General features: G+C 38.5%; 1 protein-coding gene across 3 annotated transcripts in view; it reads right to left on the bottom strand.

The window, feature by feature from the left end:
* The window catches only part of DOPEY2 (dopey family member 2), a 97,158-nt gene that overhangs the window by 64,922 nt on the left and 20,392 nt on the right, over positions 1 to 11,844 (bottom strand). For all 3 annotated transcript variants that reach the window (XM_019525014.1, XM_019525015.1, XM_019525013.1), the window contains exons 3-7: positions 6,842 to 7,023; positions 6,582 to 6,752; positions 3,472 to 3,661; positions 1,621 to 1,719; positions 898 to 1,021 (exon numbers count right to left, since the gene is read on the bottom strand). In XM_019525014.1, the coding sequence (XP_019380559.1) occupies positions 898 to 1,021; positions 1,621 to 1,719; positions 3,472 to 3,661; positions 6,582 to 6,752; positions 6,842 to 7,023 (766 nt within the window). The remainder of the gene's footprint in view (positions 1 to 897; positions 1,022 to 1,620; positions 1,720 to 3,471; positions 3,662 to 6,581; positions 6,753 to 6,841; positions 7,024 to 11,844) is intronic.

Consider the following 11,844-nt stretch of genomic DNA (forward strand, 5'->3'; position numbering starts at 1 on the left):
CCTCTGCGACTGGTGGCTCCTGAGTTTGGGGGGGCACCCGAGGTCTCCCCATGGCTGATTGTAGAGCGAGGTGTGGGAGGGGGGTCCACTGCCAAGCACACAGGGGCGGGGGGGGGCTGTGCTCCTATGGGACGCTCCATTCACCCCACCATCTCAGCGTTCACGAGCCACCTGGTACATTGAGGTATGTAGAAAAAACATTTAAAGCTGTGTCTATGACCGAATCGCTGAATCTCCGAATCATCTGAATCTGAAGATTTAATGCTTTGGCTGAATCGAGTTGGGACAATGACCTGGACCAATTAACTGAATCACTGTCCCCCAAATCAGGCCGAATCCAAATCGAATACGACCCACTTTGCACACCCCTACTGAATATCACTTTTCCCATTTTAACTGGCTTAGCTATATCGATTTTGTTCTCATGCTCAAAACCTGAAGCCAACTCGCAAATCATCTGAGCATGGCTCACATGACCCAGTCTGAAAAATACATCAGCAGAGCATCACTGCAGATACTCAAGTTTTATGGAATGCAAGTCAAGTTTTAAAGACCAAAAAGAACGTACATTTCTGGTGCAAGAAGAGGGGTGTATCTTATCTGGGTAAAATTATCCCTTGAATTAGTTAGGAAACAAACTGAGAATTAATTCCAAGTTGGTATATGAGAAATTTACCAGACACGTTACAATTTAAGATGACAGAATTAACTACAGTTTATTAACAGAAAAAGTAATACTTGCATGATGGAGCATTCAAATATAAAAATGCTGTCACTGATGAGCAAAATGAAGTAGGATTTTCTATTTTGTCATGATTTTATGATTTCTGGAAAGTATGACTTTTTTTTTAAACATGGAAAAATACAATTAGTGGTGTAAACCAAAAGTCACTGTACCTAATAACCATGCGTATAATCTTCTATTTAGGGACATGTCTCTTCTCAAGAGTGTGTGAGTAGCTGCTGATAGGATATGAACTATGTCAGACCTGAGCAGTGGAACAGCACTTTCATTGCAGTCCTACACAAAAGAAGAAAAAATTAAAAAGGGCAAATGTAGCTGTATGATCTCTCTGAAAGAGATCGCACTTGCTAATTTCTAAAGGTTATAGAAAAAAATTTCAGGCACAAACTGGAAAGCTATGCTAAGAGTGCTAGTGTAATAAAGGAAAATAAGGACAACCCATTACCATTATGGGATTTGTAACTTAGAATCTGTCAGGAGACAGATTAGATGGTGAATCTACTGATTCACGCACTAAATACATGTTTTCATAGGCTCTTTGTAAATATTTTAGTTTAGTCCAGACAACCCTGAATACTTGACTTCTATGTAGAAAAACATTTAGTTACCCAGGCCTGAATACTTCATGTTGTAGCAGAAGGTAAGCGTGCAATTAAAAACAATGTCCCATCGCTAATGTTTGGGCTCTTTGTAGAAGGAAAATTAGCTGAGAATTCTGCTGAAGTCAATGGCAAAACTCAGATAGATTTTGATTGTCCCTAGAGGGTGAAAAAAACCTGGCACAGTTTTAGAGAAATGTCTAGATAGTGTAGTTTTTTATAAAGAGCTTCCCCCAATAAAATGCAGTTATCTTAGCATTCAAAGGATTCTCTTACCAAAGAAGTATAAAATGGGAAAAAGAAGAGAACCACTTCTAACGTGTTTCTTTGCACAAGAACATTTGAATCCAATACTGCCACACACAATGCTTTTACCTGTAGTATGAAGAAAAAAAGGACAATGTTATTTTACTTAACATTTTTCTCATTACCCAAGTTACAAGGCTTGTTAACAGCTATCAAATATTTGAAGTATTTTAAACAGAAACAAAATCAGTACCTTATTTGAAAAGCATGAAAATATGAATGTTTAAAATGATTGTCCTTCTAACAGGAAGAGACCCTGAACAGTTTCTAACAATTTTTCATATATATGTGACAGCATACTTGGGTTTGCTGAACTCTGGAATGTAAGTATAAGCAGTGACAGTGTTAGACATCAGAAAGATTCAGAAGATGCAGGTATTGGTCTGTCATTCTATTATTCTAGTAATAGAGGGAGAAGGAGAGGGAAAGGGAGAGAGGGAGAGGGATGCAATTTGTTTCCATTTAGGCAAAAGACACAAAATGGAGGGGAGCTTTTTCTCAGGTTTGCCGAGGCAGGGTTTTGTGGTGCTGTTTTAAACACTGACAAGGCTCCAAGTACTGCAAAAGAACACCTTTGTATGTACAGTAAAAGCTCTATTATCTGGCATCCCCTGGGAATGGGGGATGCCGGTTAATCAAATATTCTGGTTAATCAAACGTGCGCTGTCTGGTGCACTTCCCAGCGTCAGTGTGCTGGGGAAGAGGGAGAGGGGCCCTGCACAGGCTGCTTTGCCTCACACAGGCTGTTTTGCCCTGGGTCATAGGCTGAAAAGGTGGTGAAAAAAAACTCAGCTCGTGGTGGTGAAACGGGAAGTCCCCCAGAAGTGGTACTTCTGGTTTCACTTTTGCCATGTCCCTCAGATGCCAGTTAATAGAGTTTTCCGGCTAGTGAAGTACTGGTTAACACAGCTTTTGCTGTATTAAAAATCTTAATTATAATATCTGACATACAGTGAAAAATTTTGACATTCTATCCTTAAACACAAAAGGCAACAAAATAAAGGAGGGCACATTGGCTTTATTTTTAATTTCTCATCTTTTCTGGTTTAGGCCAAGTCAGTTTCTTAAGACTGTATTATGTACTTGTGATTTCAAAAGAAACAGCAGTCTATTGTAACTTCAGAAGCTTGGGCTGTTGGGCATTAAGTTACAAATTACAAAGGACATGTCACTCTTGGACAGTTCTCACTTGTACACCTCTTTCCTACCTATTTTCTATTTTTCGTTTTATGTCTTCCTTTTTTGGAGCTGAGAAATATAAAGATTCTCACCTCCCTTACCTAAGCACTTCTGGACAACAGGTAGGGAGTTATCCTGTTTGCAGAGAATAATCACTTCACTAAGCATAAGAATGTGCTGGTAAATCAGCATCACTTCTCCTCACCATCATCATTTTTTAAATGTGCATAATCTGATGATGCTTGTTTCCAATTGTTTGTACAGTATCTAACACAATAGGGCCCCAGCAGTGACTGGAGCTTTGGGTCATGACTGCAATGCAAGAATAAAGAGGGTTAAATTAGGTTTACTCAAACAAAAAAAACCCCATCCCATTCATTCCTTATTTTAAATTACCTAGAAAAGTCTTACACCTGGGAAAAAATTCTGCAGGTGCTATGGTCATTCTTACAATTTTTGGTCAGCATGTAGAGGCATGTTCCACTGTTATAACTGTAGCTGAGATTGTCCATAACCTTATCTCCTGAAGTAATTTTTCTCACCTTTGAAAAGCCTTTTGCAGTTAAGTTGTACCAAGAAAGACAGGGATTTCTTAGTATTATGGTAGCAAAGACTATCCCACTAGGGGTGTAATGAACTTACTGTGAGCTTATAATCAGTCCCCAGCATGTACTTCTGCTGTTTTCCAGACAACTCTCTGTTGATATGATTGACAACAAAGAGAGAAGCCGGTAGCCTTACTGAAGGGCTGGCCAGGACACTGCCCCAGAGAGCAGCATAAAACATTTCTTTTCCTATTAATAAAGACAGCTTCACCAGCAAAGCATCAGTCCTGTAAGAAATATTGCATGAGAAGCAAATTTTATTTTGTTAATCCATTAACTACTACCACACAATTGTATAATACAATTCAAATGTAATAGAACCAATATTTCTGGATTGTAGGTAACAGAGTTTTTAATATATCCTCTCCCTTTTGCTTTCATACTTAGCATTGCCCTTTCCATGTTGATTTTGCCACAACGTTCTGTTTTACAATTCAAGTATTTATTTATTTTTTACCACTGTACACAATAAAACAAAATATTCCATCTACTTTGTGGGGACTTCCCCAAAATAACTCCTTAAGTAATATGCTTATACTCACTAATATAGCAGTTCTAAACCAGCTGAGGTGGAAGAATTTCTACCTATACCATTTGATGACTTTTGCAGAATTAGGATAATGTTATCCATTCTGACTATCAAAGCATTTCTTTTATCCTTATTTTGTATATTTCACATGAAACAAGTGACTTCACACATGTCCATGTCTTTCAATGTTTGCACAGTAGCTCAAATACAATATAAATATTGCTTGATATGAAATTTTCATAGTCTACAAATTAGTGGTACATGCTAAATGATCAGGCTCAACACCTAGAATAGGAAGACTCAGAAATGCACTTTAAATATCTAAATATTTGAGTGACTTGTGGTATTTTTTCTCACCACACTATTACTTCTTACTCCAAGAAGCATGAAAGCCTCCTTCATCTTTAACTTGGTCTTCAGTTAATACTGCATAAGGAATTTAATGCTTTATTCTACTCTATCATGTGACTGTCAAAAGTGAAAAGATTTTAGTCAATAAAATAAATCTAACTCTGAATGCATGCCAGAATGGGTTTTTTAATATATCATTACTTTTGCACAACTCAATACAGCCATCAGTATGTGAGTTGCTTTCTAATTCTACTCATGCATAAATAGAATTATTAACTAAATTTTTATGCCAAAATCTTTATTACTGAGACAGAAAGCACTTAAACTGACTTTCAGATTCTAGGATCAGTTTACTAAGCTGGCAGCTGGAAGCTATCCCATTTTTATTGTACTTGTGAATTGAGCAGATATGCTTTGTACGTGATAAAATGGCTGTGTGTGATCTCATATATTTGTGTGTCCATTTTTCAGAGTGACCTTTCCTAGTAACCTCTACAGTTAAAACAGTTTGATTTCAACAGACCTTCCCTGATTTACCTCCTCTAAAATTAGATTTTTGTATTCTATTATTTGAGAAGGGAAAAGCTGCATCTGAAACTGAGAAAGCAGGGAAGATTGCTTGGGGGATTATTTATTTTTCTTTGTCTTATGAAGGATTTTTTCCTTTTGTGTTATGCCTTCAAAACTTTATATATTTTTTTTTAATGTGAACTTTTATGAATGTTCATGCCCGATACATAATATGGCCTCTACCAGGAATGATGGAGATGCTAAACCAACGGTGGGAGTATTTAAAAAAGTGTTTAGGTTAGACCCTGCCCATGATGCATCTGAATTAAAAAATAAATTAAGAATAACTTGCTTGAAAGAGTTTCATCTACCATTCTAACATCACAAAGATTATTATAACTGAGAAGCTACATAAAAAATATTTTCTCTGGTTTTGTGCATTTCACAACACCTTGTAATATTGCTTAATTTCAGTGTTTCATTACAAAATATTTCACAGTGGCAAGTGATCCCCTGTTTGCTAAAGAGGAGGAAAAATAAATAAATAAAAAAATTAAGAAAGTGTGATTATACAGCCACATAGGTTGGCAGGGTATTTGGGGATTTGTATAAGATTGAAAACTACTGTTTACTCATTACTTTTAGCTGCGGTCAGTTTTGAGGATGTAGAAACCTTTTAAAATTTCAATTATAAGATACAGATTTGGATCTGAATAAAAGAAGTGGTATCAGAATGAAAGCGTGCCAATATCATTCTGCCTAATGAAATGTTCACATATTTGTGCAACAGTGGTAGAAAAGGTATCTTACCTTATAAAGGTATATTAGCTCTGAATTTAACGCTGAAAGTTATTTACCACTAATGAACAAATACAACTTGTCCTTGCCCACTTATGGCAACTGATGGTAACTCTTTAAAGCTTTTCTGAAGTGTTGACTAGACTGTTTTGCAAAAACAAACAAACAAACCCAAACCAATAAGCTAAACAGAACACACTTAATCAAAAGACTTAGACTCCCATTGATTTGAAAATTAAATCATTACAATGGGAAGAGAAAAAATACACCAAATAAGCAAACTTAATTGTATATACCAAACCCATGCTAAGTCACTGTCAAGGTCAATAATGTACTTAATGAAAGAATGGTGCAATTCTTGTAAAAGGGGTTTCACAAAATAGTTCTGTCACAACTACTATGAATTAATTGAAGTACAAGCATTACATAATCAAAAGAACAGTGACTAAGGGGTTAGAAATAGCACAATTATCAATGCAACCAGGACCGCATGGTAGCGATCTATTATGGAAAGTCTGAAAATTAGCTTGAAATGCACAGAACTAAGTGTACTCTTCCTCCTAAATTGTAAGATTTAAAAGAGTTTATCAATAGTCAAGAATTCAATTCAAATTTGGGAAGTGGTGTGTCACCTTGCTGTATTTATTCTATTATGCATTATTACTAACATGGCCTCATGCAATCTGTTTTTTGATTTCCTTCTTCTAACAAAGCTATTTTGTGGTTTCTTTTTAGAGCTCTCATCCCTCCCTTCCTCCAGTTCCTTCTATACTACAGGCATCTTATCCAATCTCAACTCTCTTTCCACTTTTGTATCTTTCAGGTCCCATCCCTCAGAAGCCTTGTTTCAGGTACTTTTTTTTATGGATAAGGTCTGCTGAAATGGGTTCCTCTACAAGTCATATGGGAAGTGACCCAATATTTATTTTAAAGTTTTAAAGTAATATTTGCAAGCACACCTGTCATAAATTTCTGAGCCCTCCTCCAATCCAGGCAGTAGTCCAGTTATAAAGGCTTGAAGACTTGGCAACAGGGACCTTTGCAGAGGAAGAAAATACTTTTCATACAGACCAAGAAGAACGGGTCTCACTGACATTGCTGCATTTGCCAACAGGGGAAACAAGCCTGAGCTTTAAAAGAAAGAGGTTCAACCATGTAAAACAAGAAAACAACAATTTAAGACATTTTATTAAGCCTGAGTTTTTAAAGAACTATTTACCTGTACAGGAACAAGTCTTTGGCAAGCCATTTTGTCCCAATAATTTTAAAGATTATTTCATATGTTTCTAGTGCCTTTAAATGTACTCCACTAGGTAAAGCTGGATGTAAACACTGAGATAATCGCTTACTGATAATCAAACGCCTTGGCAAGAGAGAGTATTTCAGGTTACTCTGAAGAGCCTATAAAGGGCGAGAGTAACAGCAAAGTTATGGTTTCCAACATTAGTCAACATTCTTACTGGATGTACAGCTTTGTGCTAGAAACTTTACAAGGAAATATTAAATAAGGCATTCAAAAATTTACTCCACAAATGCACTGTGTTAGATTAACAGTGACCTACAAACTTGGTATGAAAGCTGAAGCATTGGTTTTTAGGTGTAACCAGGCTAGGGACTGAGTGGAATGAAAACGATCTCAGCTCTCAAGGGCTGAAAACGGAGAGAGTGTTCAGTTGCCCTTTGTTAGCAAAGTGTGAAATGACAAAAAAGAAAAAAAAACAACCTTGGGTTAACAGAGTCCAGACCCAAGAATAATGGACAATGACACTGAGTATGGCAACCCTTGAAGACCGTTACTGTAATAATCATTACTACTGTATCTTCTCCCTAGAATGAAATCTGTGAAAACCATCTTGCTATAAATCTTGTAAGAAAAAAGGATCAGGGAGGGAGAGATGGTAAAGAAGGAATAAATAAAAAACATACTGCCTGTAGACCAACCATTTATGGAAAATAAAATTCACTGCTTTCCACTGGAAAGAAAGATGATTCCTTAGTAATAAGCATAGAACTGCCCTGGATTTGCAGCAAGAGAAATGAAACAATGCACTTTAATTCAACAGTATATTAGTTTTATATCCATGCCATATGTAAACTTCATTTTACTAACTAATGTACAGACCCTGTTACCAAACTATCCCCAGATCTGCTGTAGTTTAGAGAAGAATCAGCTCTAGAAAAATGAGAATAGGAGCCAGGTTTTCATGGCAGGTTCAGTTTAGGCTTACATCCAGAAGCTAGGCACATTGGCACTTTTCCAAAAGAGGCTATATCCATATCCTACATACTATAAATTCATTTATCTTAAAAAAAGCTTCTCATTCTTTTGACAGAAGAAAACCTTCAAAAACAAGAGTCACGTGTAAACTAACACAGTGCAAGTTGGCCAAGTCTGCAGGCAGACTAGGTAGAAAACATATGCAGGATGTACTTATTTCCTGTACAGATCAAAGGATGGCTAACTCTGGGGTTTAAAGAATTTGAATACTAACATTTAACTTTTACAGCTGATTCAAATATGCATGAAAAGGTAGGAACTATCACATTGATGTGATTGGCATAATCTACTGTTAACACACTTCAACTTAGGTTAACTGGCCTTTGGGAAACCATATGGATTTCCTCCCTCTCCCCCCAGTATCCTTCTTACAGGTTGGTCCCTTTCACTAGATGTGCTACACCTGGAAGGTAATGAAGCCCATGAAGATTCAGAGCAGTCTCATGTAAATGGAATGGACTACTAAGTTACATCCTGAAATATATACTGAAAAATTCATCTTGTAAAAACAATTCACTTACTGAAAAATAATTGTAAGGATATGACACCTGGAGTATAGAAGTTATTACAATCTTAAATCCAAGAGAGAATCTTTTTTACAACATAGCTAAACTTTACAAAACTGAAGGAGGGTCCATTTATGAAATTTATCCTTCAAATTTTAAATTAATTTAGCAATATTTACAGAAATAGAATCAAGACCTGCTTGAAAAGATGGACTTTGTGAAAGTATACCAACCAATCCAAACAGAGTAATTCACACACCCTAAATTCACATACTTGGTTTGTTTACTTTGAACTTTAACTCAGAAGGAACATACACACACACAAGCTGCATATATCTTTTTGCTCCAAACTGCTCAAGACAAATACCATAAGATTTTATCAGTTCATTTAAATTTGACTAAGCATACATGACAGCATGCTCTACTTAGTAAACACAGAACAATTTGATATATTGCAGGAAAAATTTCCTCTTACACAGCATGTCCTTTGCACAAATTCCTCTCCCTAAAATCTGCAGATTATTGGCACTCTGCTATACTGGTGGAAAAATAGACACACCATACAGCACATAACTGAACAGAATACTACAGTCATAAGAGCAAAAAAGACAAAAGAAAAGTGGGGAAGGAGGAAGTATTTATCTTGCACAACATGGCAGCCCAAAATTGTCCAGATTTTGAGACAAGATCAACAGGTACTTAAAGTGTATCATATCTTCGATTTGCCAAGCATCCTGGAATTCCTAAAGAATAACAGAGCAGCTCTATGCCAAATTTCTGCCCAGCAAGTACACTCAGAAGAAGGGGTTTTCAATTGGCTCTAGCTTCAAATGGGGACTGCTTAATATCAGTTAACTTATGAAATAAATTTTGAAGGTTCTGAGTCATCTTAGACAAAGCACACATTAAATTCAAACCCAGTGTTCACCCCATGCAGACTTCCTCCCTTCCCACCAAACTGAAATAAATTTTGAGATTAAATCACTTCTTGAAAATGGAAGACCTTCCCACACTCTGGACAGTCACTCTGTATATTCCCTTCCACCCATCTTTACCTCATAAGCATTCAACAAAAGTACTCCATCCAACTTGGATATTAGCAAACAACATGAGAACCCATATGCTACTAGTTGAAAATTACCCTCATCATCCAGTAAATAAAAAGTGCTTTGAAAACAGATTCAGGCATGCCCTAGAACAGGGGTGCTGATTCCCTGGCCTGTGGGCCAGATGTGGCCTGTGGGATTTCCCAAAGGTCTTTGGGGAACCCTGTGGGTTGTGGCCCTGCAGGGCAGCATGGGGCCCAATCATGCAGGGCTAGGTGGGGGAAGTGCTGGGCCCTAAAGCCCAATTCTAGCATGCAGGGCTGGGCAGGGACTTGGGGCTGATCCCAGTGCACAGGGCTGGGCAAGGGCAGCAGAGCCCCAGGCCCAATCCCAGCATGTGGAGCTGGGCCAAGGGTGGCAGAGGACCCAATCCAACCCATAGACTAGGCCCACACCATTCATCTGGCCCATGGGGCCAAAACCTTGAACGCTACTACTCTAAAACAGTGGTTCTCAACCTTTTTCACACTGGGACCCATTAGCATAACTATCAGCTTGCCATAACCCACACCCTCCTGGTCTCCCTACCCCATTCCCCTCCAGCCCCTTCCCTCCCTCCCTCTTCTGCTGCTTTAGGCTGCCCTGCTGTGTGCCCGTTATGCCCCTGCGCTGTGTGCTGGCTCCATGCAGCCTTGCAGAGTCCTTCAGACCTCCCCAAGACCCTTTAAAATCTTCTTGCCACCCACTTGTGGGTTGCAAGGCATGGGTTGAGAAACACTGCTCTAGAATATTAGAAGGGTGTGGTCTCACTATGGTTTCAGAGGAATGGGTGTGAAGCCCTGCTCTAAACTCATGCCAAAAGCCACTCCCAGTCAACTCAGCTGGTACCTAGGCATTCAGACCAGACAGTCTGACATAACGTTAGCTGTATCACTTGCTAATGTGCTTTGGGCTCCAGAAATTGGCATGCCTTAACCACAATGCCCTTCTATGCTCATGGGAACTCTGTCAAGTCACAGTTCCATAAAAGGTCCAAACTATCTGGTACTCAGGTCTCTGATGCACATTATATTTAGAAGCACGATAAACAGGTTAATCGTGCCTTAAACAGTAACCTAGCCATGTACTATAGTCAATTTAAGATGCAATAATACAGTTAAACCACAAAGTTGTTCCACTTCTAATGCATAACAACTTTGTGACTCATTTGTATCATGCTTTTAATTGAATGTGTGGCCAGCTGGGAATGACCATGATGCACCCTGACACTCCAGGTCCCAGGACACAGCCATTCCAGCAGCCCAATCCCAGAATCCCTGTGCACTGGGACCTTTAAAACCACGTATGCCACCCAACTAAGCAGGTTCCTCCTGCACTGAAAAATAACACACGTTACGGATCAAATCCCTTGGTCTGAAAATTGCACATCCTGCCATGCCTAGCAGGAGATGCGATTGTTGGCATCATGGATTATACCCCATGATGCCTTAAACTGAATGTCTGTCACGGTCCCCAAAATCAATGATTTAACCACCATGCATCTTTTGCAAAATTGCAGAACTTATTCTTTAGATACGGAAATAATTATCTGAAATAATTGAAAAAAATAACTCCATTAATTAGCTCATGAATTAAGTTAAAAGGGCTAATTTAAGGAATGTCAGACCCTTTGTCAGGCCTAATGCAATCTCAGAATAAAATGAGGCATGTAAACTAACTTCACAGAGCAGAAAGCAAATCTAAGGTTTAAAGAATCAAGTTACAACAACTGGCCAACCCTTGCTTCCAGTACTTGAGAATACATGCAGTCTAACCGTCAGTAAACTACAGATACAGTTGCTCAAGCTCCCCCTTATCCCACAAACAACTGTTCAAATTACTGGTTTTGTTGAGGTGCAGTAGAGTCTTAAGCTTTATTGACCACACGCTTAAAGACAAACTTCTCAGATCATAGAATCAGAGAAAATTAGGGTTGGAAGGGACTTCAGGAGGTCATTTCATTGAATACCCTGCTCAAAGCAAGACCATCCCTAACTAGATCATCCCAGCCAAGGCTTTGTCTACCTGGTCTTAAAAACCTTTAAGGATGGAGATTCCACCACCTCTCTGGGTAACCTGTTCCAACGTTTACTACTCTCCTTGTAAGATAGTTTTTCCTAATATCTAACCTAAACTTCCCTGTAACTTGAGACTGTTGCTCCTTGTTCTGTCATCTGCCACCACTGAAAACAGTTTAGCTCCATCCTTTTTGGAACCACTCTTCAGGCAGTTGAAGGTTGCTATTTAAATCCCCCCTCCATCTTCTTTTCTCCCTACTAAATAAGCCTAGTTCCCTCAGCTTCTCCTCATATGCATAGGCGATGCGTGGCCCCTTGAGGCTGGGGGGGGGGGG

Source organism: Gavialis gangeticus, unplaced genomic scaffold (genome assembly GCF_001723915.1).
Source record: "Gavialis gangeticus isolate Ggan-Ray unplaced genomic scaffold, GavGan_comp1, whole genome shotgun sequence".
Classification (NCBI taxonomy): Eukaryota; Metazoa; Chordata; order Crocodylia; family Gavialidae; genus Gavialis; species Gavialis gangeticus.